General features: G+C 50.5%; 1 protein-coding gene and 1 pseudogene across 1 annotated transcript in view; both read right to left on the minus strand.

The window, feature by feature from the left end:
* The window catches only part of ANXA11 (annexin A11), a 40701-nt gene extending 16236 nt beyond the window's left edge, over positions 1 to 24465 (minus strand). The window contains exons 1-2 of the mRNA XM_027129743.1: positions 24256 to 24465; positions 946 to 1008 (exon numbers count right to left, since the gene is read on the minus strand). Of these exons, the coding sequence (XP_026985544.1) occupies positions 946 to 1000 (55 nt within the window). The 5' untranslated portion in view covers positions 1001 to 1008; positions 24256 to 24465. The remainder of the gene's footprint in view (positions 1 to 945; positions 1009 to 24255) is intronic.
* On the minus strand, positions 1778 to 5177 carry LOC113632534 (small nuclear ribonucleoprotein Sm D2 pseudogene; annotated as a pseudogene).
* Positions 24466 to 25154: the final 689 nt, after the last annotated feature.

Raw genomic sequence — 25154 nt, forward strand, 5'->3', positions numbered from 1 at the left:
GCCCCGGGGCAAGGCACTCAACCACCCTGGCTCAGTTTCCTCAGGTGAAGTGGGGATAATTGGTGTTTGCCTCAAATTGCTGTGAGGAGGATTAAGAGAGTTAATGCCGGGCAGGGCTTAGCTGGGAGCCCGGCGAGCATTCATATGTTACAGCTGTCACCATGACAAGCAGCACGGCAGCTAGGCAGCTAGCATCATCCTGCGGGCTGTTGGCCTGTTAGATGCAGCCCTGTCCATGACAGCGAAAAGGCCCTGAGGGCCCCGTGTTTGGCTTTCCAGCCCCAGGGCTCCGGGATACTCAGGACGGAGCTCTCCCGGAATCGCCCGCCTGCTCCCTCTCTTGCTGCTCAGGTGATGACAGAGGTGGCAGTGGTAGGACATGGGTGCCTGACCAGCTGGCGCAGCCTCCCTGCTATCGGGCCACAGGAGCAGCTGCAGCAGTAACGTCTGACCCTTAGCAACTGCCTCCACTTCCTCCCTCTGCAGGGGCCCTGCTGCTGGGAAACCACACACCTTGAGCACAGGGCAAGAGAAGCGACAATGGGCAGTCGTCACCTAGCAGTGCTCCAGAGGACACTGTGCCAGAGGCTTTACCTGGCTACCGTGTTCTTGTCTGGGCCAGCCCAGGGATGGAGGTGCTTGAAGCCATTTGCAAAGGAGAAAATTGAGTCTCAGAGAACGGTACACGTTTGTCTGCTGCTATCAGCTAATACGGCAAGAGGTCGGGGCCTGGCCTGGTCCTGGCTTTCCAGAAGTGGCTTCAAACCCTGACCTCGCCTGGCCCCAAGGTCCAAGCTCTTCTCCAGCCCCTTCCCTGCCTGGCTGCACTGTGGGGGTCCGAAGGGAGCAAGGAAATAACTGGAAAACACCATCACTCCCCCTCTCCACTCCTGGGCCCTGAGCAGAGAGGGCGTTCCCTCCCTCGCCTGCCCCAGACCCTCTTACCTGGTGCAGCTGGCGGGTAGCCGCCTGCGGGCGGGGGGTAGCCTGGGTAGCTCATGGTTAGATCTGAAAGGAAAGAGGAAAGTGTGTTCAGGCTCTGCCGGGGGCTCTCACCAGTCTTACCGGAGAACAGTGTCAGCCGCAAGCTGGCCCTTGCAGGAGGAGCTGCATCAGGCCTGACCCATGGTGGGCAGCCCAGCTCACCCTGTACCTGCCGGGCCCCCGCCAGCAACAGCAACCGGGGGCATTACAGGATTCACCACCCATGAACCAGTGAGTTTCCCTGAAAACCCCTTTCACCCAAGCTCCATTCCCACTTCTGCTGACAAGGGATGCAGCACGTGTGAAGCTCTTCTCCCACCTCATTCTCAGGGGGGTCCAGGTCTATTTGCCGGTATCTTCTTTATCACCATCCATCCAGCAACAGGGAAAGCCAGAGCCCCTATCTCCCTGTGCCCAACCTACAGACCCCAAGCTATACACAGCGGCCTCCAAATTGGCTCTGCCCCAAACTACGGTTTTTGTTCTCCAACCTCTGGTTCCCCAGGCAAGGGAACGGGGTATCATATCATCATTCCTAGAAACAAGGAGAGACCTCAGGAGGGCTCATCTGATCCAGGATCCGGAATCAGGACAAGTGAGGGAGCACAATCCTGTCCCTACAGATGGGGCAGATGGAGCTCAGAAAGGTAAGTGACTTGCAGATCAGTAGTAAGGGAAGGAGAAAGGCCAGAACCTAGAGCTCTTACCTGTTGGTGATGGTGTGATATCTGTTCTCACAAAGTCCCTCTCTGTACAGATCCCTCTGCCGTGTCTCATGTTAGTGGAACTGCCCAGGAGGGACACAGATCTGCCGTAACACCACACACTGTCAGGCAACCTGCCTACTCTTGCTAATCAGTGGCTGCTGCCGTTTGAGAGGCATCCAACAACCAGTGAGAGTGAGGAAACCTACGGGCCCCCTTAACAATCACACCTGCTGACCCTAGGTTAGCTGCTCTCTTCCCAGGCTGGGTCCCAAGCTAGTTCTCAAACTGCAGTGTGCATCAGAACCACCTGGAGGGCTTGTTAAACACATTGCTGGGCTCCACCCACAGGGTTTGACTCAGTAGAACCAGAATTTGCATTTCTAACTAGTTCCCAGGTGCTAGTCCAAGGACCCCACTTTGAGAAACACTGCTCTAGACGCTGTCAGTCACCTACAAGACTCTGGTTGCCTTTCACAGCTACACTGGCGAACTAGGCATGCTGTTTCCAAGGAAGCTGAAGGGCTTCCTCAAGGTGCCACCGGTCCCCATGGGGTGGGTCTGGGTTCTCAGCTCTGTGGGCATGGTAATTTGTTTGGGTCAGTGGGTCCCACTGGTGACTGCAATGGGAGGCCGGATGATGGCCTAGTGACCTTGGAGAGAGCTAGAATTGGCGACCTGCGGTGTGGGCCAAAGGCCCTTTCCCAAGCACGCTGTCACGTGGTGACTGAAGTCCCTAGTGGTGCTTTCAGTCTGACCCATCTGCCAGAACCCTCGGATGTCATTGTTGAGGAGATACCCTGGGGAGGCAAATGATGGATGGGCCAGGAACTTTCTGATGGAAGAAAGAGAAACCGGCCCTCAGAAAAACAGGGGGAGCTGCAGCTGTGCTCCTGACACCTTTGTCTCTGGAGACCACCTCCCAGGAGAATGAGCCCAAAGGCCCATCCACAGTCGGATGGAAAAACAAAACAGAAAAGCTGGATCCTACCCTGTTCCATAGGCCAAGATAAAACTTCAGCCAGACCAAGTTTAAGCATAAGAAGTAGCCCTTATCCCCAAGGATGAAATTAAATTTCTGCGTAAGAAACAAGTAACGAAAACAACATAAAGACTAGGGAAGTGACAAATTTAGGAAAAATGTTTTATGATAAGAAAAAGACCAGTAACCTTTATAGAAACTCAAATGATGCAAACAATTACAGAAAAGGAACTACAGATATTCACCCTCACTAATATGCTGACTTGCCAGTTAAAAATAGAGAAGTAGAAATTAAACATGACACACGCTTTGACTCAGAAGCTCTACTTTTGGAAGTCTGTTTCCCAGACACACTAAACTGCGGCACCTGCCACAACAGCAAGAAGGAGCCCCCAGATGTGCACCAGCGAGAGGCTGGTTAAGTAAATCAGGCAGATCCACACGGGGATACTCCGCAGCTTTTTCAGAAACAGCCAGCTCTGTAAGCGGTGATTTGAAACGATCGCCATGATTAATCGAGGTGTAGTGCTGTGTGTATGCTAACTTCGTTTAAAAAAAGAAAATGTACAAATTTAGTGCTGTATACACACACACACACACACACACCCATCCCTGGAATGTTAAACAAGAAACTGGGTAACACTTGTTGCCTCTGGAGGGGAAAACTGGAATAGAAATGAAGCTCACTGTTTATATTTGCATCTCCCGCCACATGCATGTATGCCAATTAAAAAAAACAACTTTAAGAAAGGCCCAATTCAGGTGGGGATTTCTGAGCTCACTTGAGGCCGTGCTGTTCTTCCAAGATTTGAATAACTCACACAGGGTCCATTCAGTGCAAGGCTGCCCAGCTCTGAGCCTGGGGTTGGCATTATTATATAAATATACCGTGGGACTTGGACCTGAAGGGACTGCTAAGGTTCCCGGCCTGGGGCAGGACCGCAGGCCAGCCTCAGCCCGCTCACAGGGTGATGGTGCTCATTCCCAGAGTTCCCTGACGATGCCCCCAGGACCCCATCTTCACCTCTCCCCAAGAGACCACCTCCAGTCTTCTCATTTTTCTCCCACCATTTCCTGCCTGAAATAGCTTCGCGTCTGCGACCCACTCCGTTCTCCTTCTGAGCTCTCTTGGGAACCAAAGGCCCCAGGGGTGACTGGAGAGCACAGGGCAGTAGCTCCGCCCCTCCCCCCCCCACCTCCCCGATGGGTAACACTTGGGTGTTCTGGACAATGGAGACGGGATGCTGATTCCTGTTAAATTTCTCTCTTCCATTCTGCCCATCGTCCCTCTAGCCTACTGAGACCTGCCATCCTGACCAACATCAAGCATCTTAGCACTCTCTCTCAGCTTTCTTTTATATCCACCGATCGGGAAAGCATGGCATTTGCGTTCTTCCAGGCGAGTGATACAGAAAGAGCACTCCTGAACTGTCGCTGCCGACCAACTCCCAGCCCGACATCAGCCCACCCAGGACCACGCAGGTACAGGCGTTCAACCAGTTCCTAGAAACCAGCCTGCAGGGAACTTCCGGCCTCTGGTCCTGCTTCTCTTGGGGCACGATGCAGCACAGATACCACCCTTCCTTCCTCACTGGGACCATCGACCTGCACCTGTATGCCTGATTTCATCCAGCTGTGGCCCTCTCTGGCTAAACTGGTGCTTCTCAAACTTCAGTCTGCAAAACGATCACCTGCTGGACTTGTTTTAACCCAGGTTGTTGGGTCCTGCCCCCACAGTCGCTGCAAGCGTAGGTCTGAGACTTGTCCAAACATGCTGATGCTCCTTGACTCTGGACTACACTTTCTGTAGCACTGCTTCATCACGCGTGAGAATCACCTGGACAGCTTGCTAAAAATGCCGAGGCTTTTTTTTTTTTTTTTTAGAAAAAACACATGACTTTATTATTCCCAGCACAAAGGGCAGGTCTTCGCAAAACGAGGGGGCAAGTTCTGACGGCAGGGAGGAGTCCCCTACTTGCCAGCAATGAGCGGGTTCCGCAGGACCACAATGACCGAGTCCCCACGCAGGAACAGTTTTGAGATGTAGCGGTCCTTGTTGACTGGCTTGGACTTCTTCTTGCCCTTGCCACTCTTGGGGACTTCGGTCCACATCTCCTTCATGTTCTCCAGCACCATGTTGCAGTGCCTGTCGAAGGCCTTCACACGGCCCAGGAGCTTCTTGCTGTTGTGGCAGTTGATGAGCACTTGGGTGTTGTTCTTGACCGACTGGGTGAGCACGGAGAGTGGCCCTGTGTTAAACTCCTCCTCCTCCCGCTTCTGCAGCTCCTCCGGGGTCATCTCACCTTGGGCTTGTTGAGGAGGCTCATGTTGGTGATGGTGGTGGCCGCACTCTCAGTGCCGAGGCTTTGGCCGCAATCATTCTGGGCCCTTCAGTCTGAAAAGGGTCCAGGAATCCGAAATATAAACAAGCATCCCGTTCCCACCTCCAGGGATTCTTTTTAATTTATTTATTTTTGGCTCCGTTGGGTCTTCATTGCTGCGCGCAGGCTTTCTCTAGTTGCGGCGAGCGGGGGTTACTCTTCGTTGAGGTGCGTGGGCTTCTCATTGCGGTGGCTTCTCCTTGCGGAGCACGGGCTGTAGGCAGGCAGGCTTCAGTAGTTGTGGCGTGCGGGCTCAGTAGTTGTGGCTCGCAGGCTCAGTAGTTGTGGCTCACAGGCTCTAGAGTGCAGGCTCAGTAGTTGTGGCACACAGGCTTGGCTGCTCCACAGCATGTGGGATCTTCCTGGACCAGGGCTCGAACCCGTGTCCCCTGCACTGGCAGGCGGATTCTTAACCACTGCACCACCAGGGAAGTCCTGCAGAAGTTCTGATGTAACTGATTCTGTGCTCCACACTCTAGGAAACAAACTTTCCTTTAAGGTACTTCGACACTTTCTAGCTTATTCTATCTAGCCTTTATTCCCAGCAGTAAACTCTGAGGATAAACACCAAACCTGGGCATCCCAAGATCCCATGAGACCAAGCCTCAGTTTCCTAGGTGAATGTTGAAAGCATACAGCAGGTACATAGGGGGCTTCTCAGGGACTGTAAAATGGCCTGTTCCCTAAAACTGTGTACATGTACACAAGAATACCATTCAATTTCAAGGGCTCCGCAAAGGCCCTAGCCAGAGTCCCAAACACAGGAATCTAGAAATTGTTGTGTTGGGAGAAGAGGCAAAATCGCCCAGAACAAGAGGCACCTCACTACCCTGACCTAGCCACACACCCCATAATGGGGAGTCTTCTTGTTCCCCCAACCCCCACAGTGGGAGATGGCAAGACGGGCTGGACGATGCACTACGCACATCTTCTGGTGTCCTGCCTCACTTCCAGGGACATGGAGGAAAAAGGATGGTGGCAGGGCCATGCCTCACACAAGGATATAGCACTGTCCTCCCCAGAGGGCCAGGTGGGGACACAGCTTACAGCGGGCTAACACTGAGAGGAGGCAGAGACCTGGACGCGTCTCCCAGGGCCAGAAGTTGCACGGCCCTGAGACCTCCCGCCCCAGTGACCAGCAGCAGACCAAGAGGGCCTGGACTAGGGTGGACGCTTTCGTGGGATGACCCCTCCACCGGCCTTCCCAGTCTGGGGGCTAGAGTATTTATTTGTGCTAGTTTTTTAACATTAAATCCTCAATCTGTGTTTATGCAAAAATTTAAATGTAGAGTTTAAGCCATGCAGCTCAGATGATCCTTGCTGATTTCTTTTTAAAAATAAAAGGAAGAGAAGACAAGCTACGGAATGGAAGAAAATGTTTAAAAAGACACATCTGATAAAGGACTGTTATCCAAAATCCAGAAAGAACTCTTAAAAACTCAACAATAAAGTACACCTGAAACTAACACCACATTGTAAATCAACTATACTTCAATTAAAAAGAAAAAAAAAAAAAACTCAATTAAAAAATGGCAAAAAAAAAAAAAAAAAAAAAATGGCAAAAGACCTGAACAGATATTTTGCCAAAGAACACATACAGATAGCAAAAAAGCATATGAAAAGATGCTTAGGGAATTGCAAATTAAAATAACAATGAAATACTACTACACACCTATTAGAATGGCCAAAATCCAAAACACTGATGACACCAAATGCTGATGAGGATGTGAAGAAACAGGAACTCATTCATTGCTGGTGGAAGTGCAAAATGGTGCAGCCACTTTGGAAGGCAGTTTGCAGTTTCTTACAAACTAAACATACTTACTCTTAGCATATGATCCAGCAACAGCACTCCTTGGTATTCACCCAAAGGAGATGAAGACACACATGGACACAAAAACCTGTACATGGATATTTATAGTGGCTTTCTTCATAACTGCCAAAACTTGGAAGCAACCAAAATGCCTTCAAAAGGTGAACGGATAAATAAACTGTGGTACATCCAGACCATGGAATATTATTCAGCAGTAAAAGAAATGAGCTATCAAGCCACGAAAAGACAGGGAGGAACCTTAAATGCATATTATTAAGTGAAAGAAGCCAGTCTGAAAAGGCTATGTACTGCACGATTCCAACTGTATGTCATTCTAGAAGTAAAACTGGAGAAGTTAAAAAATCAGTGATTACCAGGAGTTAGGGGGAGGAAGGGATGAATGGGCAGAGCACAAAGGATTTTTAAGACAGTGAAGCTATTCTGTACGACACTAAAATGGTGGATCCATTAGTCAAAACCCATAGAATGTACCACACTAAGAGTGAACCCTAATGTAAACTATGGACTTTGGGTGATAATGCTGTGTCAATATAGGTTCATCAATTGTAACTCTGATGTGGGGTGATGATAGTGGTGGAGGTGGTGCTGTGAACCTAAAACTGCTCTAAAATACAAATCACATTTAAAAATAAAAAATAAAAGGAATACAAACACACTGTAGGGAAATTCAAATGGAACAGAAAGGCACAAAGAAACAAAGTTCATTCTCCCCTCTAATCCCCTACTCAAAGGTCGCCACTGAGCAGTTTCCAAAGTATAATTCAAGACAAAACACACGCACACATACACACAAATGTAAATGCATACATGTATGTATATATATACAGTTTATGTATGTTCGTGTATACATATATGTATAATTTTTAAAAATACAAGGAAGAAATTTGCTTATCTGCAAACTCTGCTTGCTCCAGTGCAAAGCTAGGTTTGGGCAGGCTAAGGTGTAACCGGTCAGCCACATGCCTTCCTGGCCCACCTCCAGTACCTGGCTGCTGGGAGATGAAGGATTAGCCAGCCCTGAGCCGGTCTGAGCAGCTCCTGACCGCCATACACTGCCCATCTCTCCAGGGTCATTGCTGAGAGGCAACAACCCAGAGCAGGGCGCAAATGGGGCCCAAAGCAAGACTATTTAAGGTAGTCAGTTCCAAGAATGTTAATACGGAAAAGGTCCCCGATCAGTGACCTGGAGCCAGGCCCTCACCTCCCCAGACCACGGCTGTGACAGGGGGCTTCACCTCTTGGGGCTCTTCCTAGTTGGATTTTAGGACTCCTGAAGGGGACACCTCTTCAGGTTTTCACCCCAATCCTAGATTTACAGACTTCCTAAATGCCTACGCTGGAAGGAAACTTGAAGATTATCTAGTTTCTAACCACCTTGGTTTTGGAGCCAAAATATGCCAGGGACACCGTTTACTCAAGTCACAAACACATGGGGAGAGGGTCCAAGGTAGAACTCAGCCTGCTGGGAGCAAAGCCTGCCTACCTTTCCCTAAGAGGGTCATACTGCAAAACCTGTGACCATTTCAACCTAGGCTGGGCTGGCTTGTTTGGTGGTCCCAACCGGTCCTGCCACTGGTGACCTAGTTTAAGACCTCTCCTCCAAGGACAGTGCAATGACTGCTTTGAACTGCGGTCAGCCAAGGACATTCCTCATGGCCAGGAGGTTCCAGAAACCCTCAGGTGCCTCGGCTCCCACCACCTCCCTCTCCCCATACCTACAGGGACAGGAGGAGAGAAGCCTGGCACAGCCCAAGCTCTGCCACACACAGTCCTTCAAAGTCGTGCTCAGGTCTAGCCTGGACTCCCATCTCCAGCTCAGCCTTGCCAAGCAAAAACAGGCAGCATGATGTAGAGCTCAGTGCTTCCTGAACTGTGTTCCCCGACACCAGCTTACATCTTATGAGTAGAGAATTTACCAGGTGCCCAGTTAAAAAAGAGAAAGAGATTAGTTGTCCAAAAACTTTGGAAAACGCTGCCTACGACATCCCCTTCCGGAAAAGTGCCAATACTTAATAGGATAATAAAGGCTCTGAGAAGTCCTGTAACAAAGGTGCCTGCTTAACTTTTTCCCTCAATTTCCCAAACTTACTAGGCAATAATAATAATAGTTAACATTTATCGAATACTTATTATGTACTAGGCACTGTGTTAAGTGCTATACATGGAATAGAACTTTACAACAACTCTATAAGACAAATACTAAGATTATGATCTCTGTATAAGAGATAAGGAAACTGAGGTATGGAGAGATTATACAAGTTGCCCTAGGTTACAGCTAGTAAATGATAAGCCAGGATTCAAGCCCAAGCAGCCAGGCTCCGAGGCTCAGGACTTTTACCCCTACGCTGTACTTCCTCACATGGCCCACCAGCCCCAGACGCTAGTATTTCAAAGACCAAAACTTTAAAAACACTGGTTGATGGAATACAACAGACCTAGGAAGCAGGACACCAGGTTTACCCGTGATCCCGAGCATCTCACTAAAGGCAGTCTAGGGTGGTGGGAGGAGCGTGAACTCTGAAGCCAGATGTGGCCCAGGCTCGAATCCCAGTTCTGCTCCCTAAGAGGTGCGTGGTCTTGGGCAGGTTATTTAACCTTTCTGGGCTTCAGTTTTCCACATCTGTTAAATGTAGATAGTAACAGTTTAACATCAAATATGTTCTCATGATATCATTTAACCTCTCATTGTATCAGTTTCCCCAACATAAAATAGCAAACAGGATTAGAGGGTCCCAGAGGACCCTGGGCCATTTGATAATACACAGGATGAGAAATGTGGGAGCAGGGAGGGCACAGGGTGGAGAGCTGGTGGTCAGAACAGTGTGAAGAAGGGCAGAGGACAGGAGCAGTAAAGTCAGCTGGTTCCTTCTCCCACACCAAGCCCAGTGCAGCAGCAGATCCTGGACGGGAATGGCTGTGCTGGATTTTCCAATCTCCACGAGGAGAAACCACCAACAGGAAACTGGCAGTGTTTTGTTTCCAACCCTGCTGCAGGCCTGGGTGCCCTGGAGGCTTGGTCCAAGCTCCAGGAAAAAAAGGGGGTGGGAGGGATGGAGCAGGAAGCACCTTTGAGAAGGCCTTTGGAAAAGAAACCTGCCCGGGAGCAGGGCCTCAGCCTGCACAAAGCTCCAGCCGTGCCCGCACCCAGGAGCCTGCTGTCCGCATGTCCACCCTGGGACGGCCCTGAGAGAAACCATATTCTCTGCTCTCAGTTGCCTTTCCAGACCAGGTAGTGGGAATGGAGAAGGAGTGAGGAGGGGGCGAGGCAGGAGGGAACACCTTCATGGAAAAGTACCTGCAGGCAGACAGGGAGATTCACAGCAGGTCTCTCTACTAACTCCTCCACGGCACAGCCCTGGCAAACCTGGGTCACTCCAGCTCATCGGGAGAGACCCCTGTGGCAGGTGCCCATACCAAACAGGCTTCCGGAAGAGCCAACACTTAACCAAATGCCAACCCCGATTCAGGATTTCTGAGGACTGGAAAGCGGCCACAGAGGAAGCAGGTGAACCCAGGTATGGTGTCAGTATTTGGCTGACAACCAGGCCCAAGACATGACGGGGGCTCAGGCTGCGGTTCTTGTAGTCGCCAAGGTTCTTGTGACAGACACAGTGGCAGTGAAAGAAAAATCCCCCCACCTAAGTCCAAGGTGTGGCCAGGACCTGAGGAAATACCCCCCTCCCCACACACCCCTTTCCCCTTCCCCAAATACGGAAACCGTGGTTTGTTTCTGAGTGCAGCTCAGGCTTGGGGAGGCAGGTCTGTGTCTGTCAGTTTCACCACTTCCGGTGGGGAAGCTGCCGGCAATCACACCACCTGATCAGAAGGGGCTCCTCGGGACTAGCGGATGTAAATCAAGCACAAGCCCCAGAGCACTAGAGGCCTCCTGGCTGTCCCAGACTTGGTGCTCAAGTCCCTCCAGTTCCTGCAAACTCCAATCCAAGCGCTGTTCCTCCAGGATCGCCTGGGCCCACAGGGGTGCACCTCACTCCAAGCTCGGCGGCAGGTACTGTCTGCACAATGAACCCGTCAGAAGCTCAGCTGGAAAGGAACTTGGGGAGCTCCTTCTCTGAACCCCTCCCTTGTCTGGGTGGGGAAGGGGAGGCTGGGTGGCTCATCCAGGTCACACAGTCTAAGCATCACCAACACTGGGTCTCATAACATCCAACCCCAGGTCCTCCGTAGGTCCTTCTACCACCTCCAATTACTCTCTTTCCCATACTCTAAACCAGTGCCCCCATCTTTGCACAACCCACACTCCCCCATCAAGAGCTCTGTCATATGAATTTTACCCACGGCCCACACAGCCTTGATAGAATCTTCTAACACTGCTGCTGGGCAACCAGGGAGAAACACAGGGTCCAATGACAATGGTTCCAATTCTAGCTCTACCACTTGCTGGCCGTTTGACCTTGGGCATGTTGCCTAACCTCTTTGAGCCTTTCTCCTTAAAACTGGGGAAAGTACATTCATCTTACTGTGTGGTGGTGAGGATGTGATGCACTGATACACGCATATAAAGCTATCCATCATGTAGCTTATTAGTATAGAGTAGGTGCTCAGTTAATTTTAACTTACTCCCTAAGGAGCATTAGCTTGGTAGGTAGGGTCTGGGTCCTAACTTCACCACTTGCTGTGTGACATTCACAGGACAACTTAACCTCTCTGAACCTCCAATGTGAAAAATATTCCCAACAGACAGACTGCACCTTGATCCCCCAGAACTGGTGACTATGTTGCCCTACATGACAAAGGGGCTTTGCAGATGTGATCAAGGTTACCAACCTTGAGATGGGTAGTGTATCCTAGATTATCCAGGTGGACCCATGAGTCCTTTCCTTGCTATGTTAAGGATGAAAGGAAAGGATGAGGAGAAATAAAGATGAAAAGAAAGAGATAAGAAGCTTGAGAGGGATTCCATCCATGCACGACGGGCGCCAGGAGCCAAAGAATGCAGACAGCCTCTAGAAGCTAGAAAAGACAAGGAAACAGATTGCCCTCTAGAGCTTCCAGAAAAGATATAACCCTGCCAACAAACACCAGGAGACCCGTGAGACAAAACCGTATGACAGTAGAGTCGTGTGCTAAAATGGGGCAGCCGCAATCAGTAGGGCAGTTCCTCAAACAATTAAACGTACGACCTAGCAATTCCACTTCTGCATATGTACCCAAAAGAACTGAAAGCAGGACCCGAACATATTTGTACACCAGTGTTCACGGAAGTTACTGTTCACAGCGGCCAAAATGTGGAAACAACCCAAATGTCCATCAACAGATGAATGGATAGGCAAAATGCAGTATATACATAACAGAAGGGTATCTGGCCTTAAAAAGGAAGGAAATTCTGACGCATGCTAGAATATGGATGAATCTTGAGGTCATTATGCTGAGTGAAATAAGCCAGTCAAAAGATAAATACGGGCTTCCCTGGTGGCGCAGTGTTTGAGAGTCCGCCTGCTGATGCAGGGGACACGGGTTCGTGCCCCGGTCCGGAAAGATCCCACATGCCGCAGAGCTGCTGGGCCCGTGAGCCATGGCCGCTGAGCCTGCGTGTCTGGAGCCTGTGCTCCGCAACGGGAGAGGCCACAACAGTGAGAGGCTCACGTACCGCAAAAAAAAAAAAAAAAGATAAATACTCTATGAGTCCACTTCTATGAGGCACCTGGAGTAGTCCGATTCAGAAACAGAAAGTAGAATGGTGGTGCCGAGGGCTGGGGGGAGGGGAGAGTGGAGTCGGGGGTTAGCGTTTAATGGAGACAGAGTTTCAGTTTGGGAAGATGAAAAGTTCTGGAGATGGATGGTGGTGACGGTTACACAATAATATGAATGTACTTAATGCCACCAAACAGCAGACCGAAAAATGGTTAAAATGGTATTAAAAAGAAAAGCTGTGTGGTTTTAAGCCACTAAATATGGATAAATTGCTACAGCAGCAATAGAAAGCAAGTACATACAGTGACCACCGCTTCTCTCCTTCCCTCCAGATCTTTCCATGGTGTCCTCTTTGAAAAACCTTGCTTTGTATAAGAGATCAGTGCACAAGTCTACCTCTGTCAGCAAGAGAAGCGATAAACCAAGACCACAGAAGAAACCATTCCACCGAGAAGGGAGGGACCAGGTGCTCACGTCTCCTACATGTCTGGGAATAAGAGCTCACTCAGTAAAGCTTTGCTTGCTTGTATTATTATCAATCAACAAAGTCACCATGGTGAGACCCAGGGCTTGTGAGTGGGTTCCCTATGGCTGGCCAGGCACACCCAGCCAGCAATGCAAATGCTCTTGGGAGGGGAAAGGTGGGCAGTGTGATGTTCGGGTTGGTGGGGCAATCAAATCACACCCAGCTATTTGTAATGAGGTGGATGGACCTAGAGTCTGTCATACAGAGTGAAGTAAGTCAGAAGGAGAAAAACAAATGCCGTATGCTAACACATGTATATGGAATTTAAGGGGAAAAAAATGTCATGAAGAACCTAGGGGTAAGACAGGAATAAAGACACAGACCTACTAGAGCATCGACTTGAGGATATGGGGAGGGGGAAGGGTGAGCTGTGACAGGGCGAGAGAGAGTCATGGACATATACACACTACCAAACGTAAGGTAGATAGTTAGTGGGAAGCAGCCGCATAGCACAGGGAGATCAGCTCAGTGCTTTGTGACCGCCTGGAGGGGTGGGATGGGGAGGGTGGGAGGAAGACGCAAGAGGGAGGAGATATGGGAACATGTGTATATGTATGGCTGATTCACTTTGTTGTAAAGCAGAAACTAACACACCATTGTAAAGCAACTATACCCCAATAAAGATGTTAAAAAAAAAAAGAAAATCACACCCAGCCAGCCAAAACCAAGCAACTGGGACACCAGAGATCATTCTGCCCTAGAGATGACTCAGTTCATTCCCGCCCACCCCACCCCGGCTCCTATTTCACAAGTGGAGAAACTGACAACCAGAGAGTGGAAGTGACAGGCCAAGGTGACACAGCAAGATCCTCCCAGGGCTGGCTCAGGACCCGCCCACTTCCTGCTCCCAAGCCAAGGGCCCACTGTCCAAAAGGCAGGACCCAAGCCAATGGCTGAGTTTTCACAGCATCTTTAGAGGGAGGTTCAGGTTTTGTTGAGCCTGAAGCCTATATAATTTTAGGGGCCCTTTTAAGACCCTGGATGCAGAACACTTTCTTGCAAATTCGACAAAACTATATGACTTTGTGAATTCACTTGCAGGGCCTCTCCCACAGCCTTGCAAAGGCCACACGCAAGTGACTGGGGGGGTGGGGGGGCTTCAACCTGAAGGTTAAGTTTCATTATCTTAACACTAGTTCCACCTCTGGGCTCAGAGAGGCATCCAGTGCTGGGCTAGACTTCCTGGAGCACAGGAGGAAAAAACAAAAGTTCTGACCTGCACCAGGCTTTCCCTCTAGCTGGGGAGATAAACACAAAAGAGCAATCACAGGAAAATACCCACAAAATGTTTAAGAGCCACTCCCAGGCAGAATGGAGATTAAGGCTGAGAATGAGGAAAGGGCTCTGAGAGCAGAGAGGAGGAGGGAGGAGAGGTGGGAGGCGTGGTGTCTAGGAAAGCGGCTTCTCTCTGATGGATGGGCCTTGGCGAACCCAAGGCTCCCCTGGGCATCTCTCCCTCATCTGTTAAATGAGCGAGCCTGCAAGGGATCCGTGGTTGTCAATTTGTGCTGCCCAGGACCTGGGGCTCCCTGGAGGTTTTGTAGTTCACAAACATTTATTTTGTTGTGGGGAGGGGAGAGGTGAGGCCACAAAAGAGACTCTCCCACTTAAATTTTGTTTTAAATGGAAAAGCAGGAAACCTGGCAACAAGGGTCCTACATTCCCACGTGGTGGCACACAGCTAGGGCTGCAGCAGCTGCCCCTTCATCCAGGATGCCTGTTTCGGCTGCCCACTGTCCAAACCAGGGCAGACCCTGCAGGTACCGATATTTGTAATGAAAGGAACAGATGTTCATCCAGGGCCCTGCCAGGTAAGAGGTGGGGAGAGGGGTGGCGCACAAGACTAAAGACCTAAAGGCAGCAGGGCGTCCCTGGGGCTCTGCAGTCCTGGGGCCTGTTCAAAGCCTTCGGAAAGGCCTAGTCCCTTCAAACCTAGAAGACCTGACAGAGTATATACTCCAGCTCCTGGAAGCTCCAGGAAATCTCTCCTTCAAATAGCACTTATCAAGGGCTGCTCTTCTAATGGTGACCAAGTCCCCAGCCAGTCTTATTCAGCTGGAAGCTGAAGAGAAATCCCCATCAGAATCTGCAGATCACCCTGGAGGAGAAGATGCTCTTTCAGATCTCAGGTGGGGCTGATCACTGTGCAGGTGGGATGCTAAAGCCTGCCAACCCACCCTGGGCTGTGCCATGGCAAGAAAATGGAAGGTCCCTGGAGGTCTCTGTGTGATGGAAAGAATGCAGGAAATGCATGTCTGTAGCTCAGTCAAGCCAATACCTCAGCACTTTCCATCTTCAGAACTTCTGCTCAAACAGTCCCTCTACCTGGTCTGTCCTCCTATCTCCTTTGTGCCTTCCTTAAGCCTAAGTCAATTCTGGCTTTCCTTTTAGCCAGATGGAGCCCCACTTCTTTCAGGAAGCCCACCCTGATCTCTCCACCCACAACGATGATCTCCCTTTCTGGAACTTACCAGCACTTGGCCTAAAATGTTTCCTATGTCTTCTTAGTGCTCTAATAATACTCCCCCTTTTCCAGTACCTATGACAGGTATTAATACATATATTACCTCATTATATATCACCTCATTAACCTTTGAAATGATCCTGCAAGAGAGGTATTATCACCTCAAGAGAACTAAGGCTCAGGGATAATTCTTGACAAGCAAGGATCACACACCGGACTAGTGCCCAAGGCAGAATTACTTTTTCTAGGCCTCCCAGTGAGAAAGTCAGTGCCCGGGCTATAGGACAGGCCTCTTCTCTCCTCCTCCACTGGCCAGTATGGGGCAGGGCACAGCAAGGTCCCTGACACACACCAACAGGACACCAGTGTACCCTGATTCATCTCTTTCACACCCTGGTGGCACCTGTCCCAATGACCTCTTCAGTCAGAGCTTCTGGTACAGAGGCTCCAGGAATTCTGGGGGCAGAAAGGACTGATCTAAGACATTCCCTCTCTCCCTCCCACGACAAGGTAGAACAAGTTATGTGAGAGGGCATATGAACATCCCCGACTCTGCTGGGGCACTGCCTCACCTCTGAGGTGTGGGTCACAGATGCCATCAGGCCCCAGGAGCAAGCCAGTGAGCCCCAGGGCCACATTCCACCAACCCTGACCCTCCTTTCCCAGGCACTAAACAAAAAGCCCATAGAAAGTGCTGTTAAACATTCAACACCTCACTCACACCAATGAATTAGGAATAGCTGGAGCCCATGTCAATCATTAGCCAGACAGTGCCTCAGACACTGCCCTCCGAGGGCTGGCACCTGGGGAGGCCCAGCCTGGAGAAGCTCCGGGCAAAGCAGGCTGGAGAGTGGCCACGGACCAGTGTCCAGGCCTGACCAAGGGGTTGAACTTGAGCAAGCAGGCTCAGAAAGACACCTCTTAGAAATAAAGCCAGGCCTTCCCTGGTGATGCAGTGGTTAAGAATCCGCCTGCCAATGCAGGGGACACGGGTTTGAGCCCTGGTCCGGGAAGATCCCACATGCCGCGGAGCAACGAAGCCCGTGCGCCACAACTACTGAGCCTGAGCTCTAGATCCCGCAAGCCACAACTACTGAGCCCGCATGCCACAACTACTGAAGCCTGTGCGCACCTAGAGCCCGTGCTCTGCAACAAGAGAAGCCGCCGCAGTGGGAAGGCCGCGCACCGCAACGAGGAGTAGCCCCCGCTCGCCGCAACTAGATAAAGCCCGCGCGCAAAAACGAAGATCCAATGCAGCCAAAAATAATAAATAAATAAATAAAATACATAAAAATTATTTAAAAAAATAAAAATAATAAAGCCAATTCCCAGTGCGCTGGCATTTGGATTACACAGGAATCCTACAATATCAGGGCTGGAAGGGGCCTTCAGGAGTTTCTTTGACTCAACCAGCTTGTTTTACTGAGGTGAGAGCCAAGGCCTAGAGAGCAAGGCCTGCCTGGGCTCTCAGGATCGGCTGGGACAGGACAAAGACTCAAGTCATGTTTCTCGACCTCCCGGCCGATGCATCGCGGCCCAGGCTGGCTCCCTGCCACTCACGCTTCTGGGCGCCATTCCACCTTCCTGGGCTGGAGAATGGACTTGGAAATGCAAAGGCTACCCTGGGAAAGACAGAATGAGAAAATGACTCTGCTGCCTCCTAATAAAGCCCCGTATCATCAAGCCACAGAGAAAGCATCCTCGCCCAGGGAAGCCTCTGGGACACTGCTTCTCTCCAGGTCCACCCCCATGAGTTAACAAGAGCAGAGAGCAGGGGGTGGCAGCCTCTTGTTTTGATCTCTCCAGGGTATCAGGAGCCGCGCTGACCAACAGCCCAGCTCAGTTCAGGGTTCAAATGGCCTCTGTCCCCAAGCTCTCCCGGAAATAGACAATGATGTGTCACACCTGGAGTTGATGAAGGTAAGTCGGGAGAAGGAAGCACAGTTAGACTCTCTCCATCCCAAAGCTGGGTCTTGGAGGGACACCCGCCCCCGCATCCCGAGGGCCCTCTAAGATCAGGAGGTGACTCCAAGTGGCAGAACGAATGGCTGCCAGACCTGACTATTGGGAATGGCCTGGAAGCAGCGAGACCCTCAGAGCATGAGAAAAGTAGCAGCAGCAACTTGCCCTCAGGATCGGAGGCTGCCGCCCCCTGCACTGCCTGCTGGCTTGCCCCTGTCACAAGATACCAGTCCTACTTCCTAACCCGAGGAAGGCTGGCTTAGCCAGTGGCAAAACCGACAAGCACAGGAGTAGTTTCAGACTGAGGACACCAGTGGGTGGTGTTCCAGAAACTTCAGTTGTCACCCCCCTCAACCATCTGCCCCCTCTTGCTTCCATGACAGAACACTACCTGCAGCCTGGCACGTGGCAGCCCCAAACAAGGACTATGTTTCCAGGCCTCCCTGGCAGCAAGGCAGGGCCCTGTCAGGGAGTCAGCTGTCCTGGGCCTTGCAGGTAAGGGAAGCACCCAGAGCAACACTGCCCAAGTGTGGTCCCCAGACTGGTCGAATCAGCACAACCTGGGTGCCTGTCATAAAGGAAATTTCTCGGGCCTCACCACAGACCCCCTAAATCAGAACCTTTAGGGGTGGGGCCCAGGAATCCGTGTTTTAACAAACCTTGCCAGTTATTCTTAAACACGCTCAAGGTTGTAAACCAAAGCCCTGAAGAATGCTGGGAGCAAATTTTCATAAGGAGCCTCGTGCCTGGACAACCTCATGGAACAGACACTTATTAACTCTGGACTCCAATTTCTGGAGATCGAGAAACTCCTCTCTTAAATCATGGCCAAACCTGAATCCTAATGCAAGTGGGTGGGGAAGAGGAAGGAAGAGGAATGATGAGAAACTTAACCCAGACAGCAGAAATCAGGAAAGAAACAACATCCAAGTATAGTAAATAATAAACAGAAAACAAGACACAAGAAATAAAATCAAGACTATCTGGTATGCAAACAGTCTGAATTCTCTACCAAAGACAGAAATGACCAAATTCGGTTTGTTGCTATTATCACTGCCTTCTGCCATGTCCCCGAACCCCAGTCACGTGCTGATTACAAGAGAAACACTTTTTTTTTTAAACGAGAGAGAAAAGTTAAAAATTAAGGCAAAGACATACTAGGTAAACACAAAGACAAACCAGAAGTGGAAATATTAATATTAAAAACATGTTGAGGACTTTCCAATAATCCTGCCTCTGCAAACTGAGGGTTTTTTCCAACCATTTCTCAGCCATCTGGAAACACAAGACTTGGAAAACTACCCCCTAGGAATCCATGGTACAACAGGGCTTAGGCCATTCTAGTCCCTTGAAATAGTTTATGTGACTTAAAACACAAGCATAGAAACGAGTGTAAAACTTGTGGCCCAAGTCTTTATACCTGACATTTGGCCCTAGGACATTTTTGTGTACTGTTTTGTCATATCCCTTGGGGAAAAGAGAAAGTACGCCTTGCCGGTTCAGATGAGGAAGGAAATGTAATTGCGAGTCACAGCTGTCCACCTCCTTGGACCTAAGGGATGGGGGGGAACCAAACACAAAGGCAGAGGAGTAGTACTCAGGCCCATCCCTGGGCGTTGCAGACAGATCTCCTTTTATCCATCCCTCCTAAAACCTGGCTATCATGGGGGCCACTGGAACAGGCAAGGAGGGGGAGCTCACAGTAATCCTGACTCAGAAGCAAGCGGGGGCAGTCTGATTACTACCTACTCTGCATGAGTCTGAGTGGAAACTAAAGGATGAGGCTTACCCTCTCCCTGACTGACGCCTGCCTCCAAATTTCTGAGGCTTTCACTTACTGTCCTATAAAATGCACTTAGTTACTAATTTTAGGACTGTAAAGAAGAAGGGATTCTCCCAAATTCTTGGCGATATATGCTCCTAAAAGAGTTAATACAGAATTTAAGGCCAAAGGCCAAAAGCATTGAATAAGCAAAAGACAAAAGGTACAATCCACAAAGGTAAGCTTGATAAACCTGTATACACCAAACATGCATGCCAAATTCATAAATCCAAGACGAATATAAGTTGAGCTTGACTCAAAAAAAAGATTCAATAAGCAGGGATGCAGAGGGCAACCTCAAGATCACAGATATATCTGAAGTCTGTATCCCACAGAGAGTACACGTCCATGAAACCTTTTCACATTGATTGTGTAGCTGGCCACAAAGAAAATCTTAATACAGTCCAACAAGAGATTTTGCTGAGCACATTCACTCAATAAAACTAGCAGTCAACATTAAAATATGACCATACCCCCCACAAAACTTACTCAAAAATTCAGGACGTTGCCTTCTAAAAAATTCTTGGATCAAAACTGATCTACAGAGTACTAGAAAGCAATGGAAAGGTGAGCATTTCATACAAAGGCCCATTGGCTAGAGTTGTACTCAGAGGAAAACGCTGAGCTTTATATACTTTTTTAATTAAAATAAAACACTAAAAATAAATGAACCAATTTAGATGTTAAAAGTAGAGCAACAGGGCTTCCCTGGTGGCGCAGTGGTTGGGGGTCTGCCTGCCAATGCGGGGCACGCAGGTTCGTGCCCCGGTCCGGGAGGATCCCACGTGCCGCGGAGTGGCTGGGCCCGTGAGCCATGGCCGCTGAGCCTGCGCGTCCGGAGCCTGTGCTCCGCAGCGGGAGAGGTCACAACAGTGAGAGGCCCGCGTACCACACAAAAAAATAATAAAAATAAATAAATAAATAAAATAGAAGTAGAGCAACAAAATAAGCCAGAAGTAAAAAGAAATGAGTAACAATAAAGGTTGAAATGAATGACCAACAAACAGAAAAAAAAGGTAGGAATAAAAAAAATTATTTACAAATAATTTACAAATTATATGACATATATTTTATGAGATATATATATATCTCCAGCATATCCAATTAGAATCCTATTCTTAATATCTAATGAAGACATTCTACATCACAAGGCCTGTAATCTGTCCCTGATTTGGAAAACTTAATACCATAAAAATGTGAACTCTTCCTTATAAATAAAACATTCAGTGACATTCCAAACAGGATTTTATAGATTGTTTACTCCAACACCATTTCAAACTATAAAAACAGTCAACAGTCTCCATACCCAGCAATGGGGGAAAGGTTGAATAAATTATTTTACATCTGTACTACAGAACAGGCAGGGGACAACCCAGGGCAGGTAGGGGTGGCCTCTGCTTTTGTGCTCCCAGCACAGGGCTAGGCAAACAGTGGATACTCACTAACACTGAGTTCAATAGAAATATCCCTTGTCACCCGCTTCCTAAAATAGCCGTGACCTTTTAGGTGGACACAGCAAGCTGATGTCTGCTATCACCAGCCCCCCACATACACACCCTTTTCCCCCAGGGATGCCACTCCCCAGGCTTAATCTGCCGTATACTCCCTCTGGCTCCCTGTTATCAGCCTCTGAGTTTCTCCTTGTCCCTCACGCTGTCCTCTAATCAGTCTCTCCCCAGCTACAGGTGTAAGAGGCTGGGGGCTCCTGACTTCCCTCTCAATTTCAGGAGTGATTCCTCCCCCTTTTTTTCTGCTAAGGCAGTGGGACTTTCAGGAGCACAAGCCCCTGGAAGACTAGACACTCAGAGATCACAGAACCAGGAGTCAGCTACCTGCCATCTGCACACTCCACCCCCAGCTTCAAGATTCCTCGCAGGCACACAACGAAGATATCAACACTGCCATTACCACCCCCTAACTGATCTCAAACCCCTTTTGCAAACATCACCTCACCAGATTGTGCAAACCACCACGTGAGGTAGGCATTTTACCACCCAGAACTCTGGGACTCTGTGTGGCTATGTGGCTTGTCCCAGGATACCAAGCACGGATGAGAACTCTGTCTCCTCACCCCTCCATTGGCCTCACCTGTTACTTTCTCACATCAGGAGCAAAGCCAGCTGTGGTTCAAGTCACTGTACATGCTGCACTGTCAGGATTCTCCCAAATACAAACCACCATGTGAAATCAGACCTTTATTTCATGGGGTACCCGGGCTCAGGGTCAGTAGGCTTAATATGGTATGGTTTCAGGGTTATTAGAAAGCGCCATGAATTTCACAACTCCTTTTAAAAATGCAAATTCCCAACAAGGAAACTTTGGTGTCTTCATTTCCCCTAAGAGCCTTTCTATTTAGGTAGCCCTCAGATTCCTGATGTTCTGCAGGCAATGGGCTCACAGGGTGCTGAGGAGAAAAACTCAGAGAAACCTGAGTCTGTTTTCTTGGCTGTGATTGTAAAATACACCTATACACAGAATCTTCCTCCAGTGGTCCCCATGGGGCAAGTATCAGGGACTTGCTTCAGGCTTAGCGGGAGGGAAAAGACGGCAGCTGAGAAGAGGAAGGAGCAGGAAGGAAGGGGAGCTCCACAAAGACCCTGGGTCCTCTGAACATCCAGCACTCGGCACAGATTTCATTTCTACATTCACCTCCTGCCCACACAGGGTTTCCCCTCCCCGCCCAAGTGAATTCCCAAGAAAAACCCACACTCACCTATTCTGGCTCAATTCTCACTCCTACCACCTCAAACTACCCATCCTCCCAAAATCACGTGGCCAAGGCATCACTAATGGATCTTAGGTGCAGCAATCCAGGATGAGCCCTGACTACCATCCTTGCCCTGGAGACATAAAGGAGTCCAAGGCGACTCCCACTTGGCCTCTCAGCCAGTTCCTAGGCCCACCTCTCAGTCTGGACTCACTTCCATCTCACTCTCCCAAGTTGTTGGGTTTTTTTGGGCCTATCCAAATTCAGCTTCCAAAGTCAAACATTTTAAGAACAGGGAAACCTTACTTCCCTGGCCTGCCTCTTTCACTTAGCTAATATCTACTGAGTACCGACATTCGGCAAGGTCCTTCTGGATGCTCTGAGACCAAGAGACGAGTGAGAAATACCCCCCACCCTCCAGACACAGAGGACGGGGCAGAGAGAAGACTTGTGGCCATATAATTATTACTCCAAGGCGAGTTTTGAGAAGTGATGCCAAAGGAGTGCAGGAGGGCTGCATGGGCTCACAGCATGTCTTGTCCCTTCCTGCTCCAGGCACCTGGATGGCTCCCAGGAGGGTGGTGAATAACACGCAGAACTGGGAGAAGGAGGGCAGAACAGCATGAGCTATGACAGAGGAACAGGTCAGAAGGAGAGTAATTCAACTCGGCCCTTCAGGGCACGAAGGGAGTGATAGCTATTGTTATTATTACTGTTGACTCTTCCAGATGATTACTCATGCGCCAGGCCCTGCTGTAAGCTTTACGTCTATCCTGCGACACAGGGGTATGGTGCACCAGTCACCACCTGTTCAGATCAGTGCCTGAGCTGTATGGTTATTAAGTATATTAACTCACTTAATCCTCACCATAACCCTGTGAGGTAGGTATTATTACTACCCCCACTTTAAAGATGAGGAAATGAAGGCACAGAGACCAGTAAGAGGTGAGATTCGGGAGGGATGCAGGAGCCCAAGGTAGTGAGCACCCCACGCCACGGCAACAAATAGCCCTGGCACCTCACCTGGCCTCTCCTGGCAGGGAACACCCAGTAGCATGAAGAGTGCCTTGAGGGAAGGGGCCCTGTTAATCCTCCTGGAATCCCCAACAACTGACTGAAACAAGGAAGGAATGGAGGAGTATAATGAGAGCCAGTCCGGGGTGGGGGGGGGGGGAGCAAGATAGCACGCCCTACCTGTCCAGCTCCTGGACTCAGCCTGGCACTGCCCTGTAAACTTTTGTCCCTGCCGTGGGGCAGGGCAGAGGCTCACCCCTCACAGGGCCACTCCATGCCCAGGTCAAAGCAGCAGGGAGCAAAGTGACGGCAGGGAGGGAAGGCAGAGCGGCGGGCTACCACAGATCCCCCAGGTCTGTCCTAAAACACCCAATCTCCGAAGAAAGGTCACTGATTAGAGGGGCAGGGACAGAAATGTGCCAGGCAAACTGTTCCCAGCTTGGGCTAGAACTGTCTAGCTTAGCTTCTCCCCAAAGTCTCCAGCTGATGAACTGCGCAGCTCTCCTTTAGGCCAACAGATGCGTTTCTACCTTTTTAAATCTTCAGGGTACTGGGTAGAGCCCAGCGGGAGGTAAAAGTCAAGAATCCCTCCCTGAAACTGTAGCTTAAGGTTGAAATGGAGGAAAGGCAGCGAAGGTAAACACACAGGTGAACACAGCACCTGGGATAGATCCCGCAGTGCCTTGCAAATCAACTCCAACTAGCAGCTCCCAGGAATTTCCGTCTTTCCAGTTCCGGAGGAAAGTTCCTGAAGGCAGCCTCCTCTGCTAGCTCTCCTCAACATAAGCCCTTCCCAGAAGGGTACACACACTCCCGAGAACTCAACGGGGTCAGAGGGGCCGTGGCCACCGGCCATCCCCACACCAGCCAGTCGCCGCCTTGTCGCAGGTTCACCCGGTCCCAATCCGGCCCAGGCCCTGAGCCCCAGACTCCGGCGGAGCAGCACAATCACGTGGCCCTGGCCACTGTGGGCCCCGCCTGTGCACCCCCCACCCCACAGGGAGGGCTCCCCGCCGTTGACCGAGCTGGGCAGCCAGGCTGACTCAGCCCGTCCGGGACCAGCCCGACACCTGCCCCCTTACGGTTACACGCCGTGTAACCAGGAAGCCGCAGGGCCGAACCGGGAGGGGGCGAGGAACAGTCCGGGGCCTTCCGGCGGGGGCCGCGTAACCCTGCCACCGCCCCGTCCCTTGCCCCCAGCAGGCCGGGGAACCCTCACTCACCTAGCCACTGGCCACCGGGGTGGGGGACCGCGAGGGGCGAACGGGGACGCGGGCAGCAGCGGCTCTCTCTGCGGGCGTCCCAGGCGCGGCACCTCGGACCAGCCTCGAGTTATGCCCCACTCCCGCTCTCGGGGCTCGCTGGGCACTCGGGACCCGCGAGCTGCTCAGCAGTCAGGGAGGGTCTGGAGGAGGAGCCGTTGGGCGGAAAGCTCCCCTCTCCCGCCGCCCCAACGCGCCCCGGGGCGGAGCCGCGTGCGCCAGGGCGGGGCGGGTCCTAGGGGCGTGGTCTGCGCTCGGCCCCGCCCCCAGGTTAGGGCTGTCCTGGGCCCGCAGGCTGCGAGCATCCTCCCCGAGCAGGGGAAGGAAGCTAAAGGGCCTTCTGTCGCGGGAGGAGGATACAGCAGGCGCCTGGAGGTAGGCGAGGAGCCAGTTCTCCCCACCGCCTCCCGCGACCGGTCCTGCCCTGCGCCGCACTCGTGGGGAGGGGATTTACCCAAGCCCCCTCCAGCCCAGTGTACCTTACTTAGTGACTGTGCACATTAAAAAGGTGACCCTCTCTACGTTAAAAAGGTGACATAACAGTATGGAAATGGAGATGGGGGTGGGAGAGTAGCTTTGTAGTGCAAAAACCGCGACCACCTACCTTAGCCAGATGATCAAGGTCAACATCAAGAATGTTAAATCCACAGTGATAGTATGTACCGATTGTGGTCTTCCTCACAAGTATACATAATCACAGTTTAATCGTGAGAAAAACATGAGACAAATCCCAGTTCAGGGATATTTTACGGAAAACTTGACCAGTACTCCTCAAAATTGTCAAGGGCATCAAAACCAAGGAAAGTCTGAGACACACACTGTCACAGCCAAGAGAAGCCTGAGGAGATGCGAAAACTAAA

The sequence above is a fragment of the Aethalodelphis obliquidens genome, unplaced genomic scaffold, assembly GCF_003676395.1.
Source record: "Aethalodelphis obliquidens isolate GAN/ISIS:26980383/991018 unplaced genomic scaffold, ASM367639v1 scaffold37, whole genome shotgun sequence".
Taxonomy (NCBI): Eukaryota; Metazoa; Chordata; class Mammalia; order Artiodactyla; family Delphinidae; genus Aethalodelphis; species Aethalodelphis obliquidens.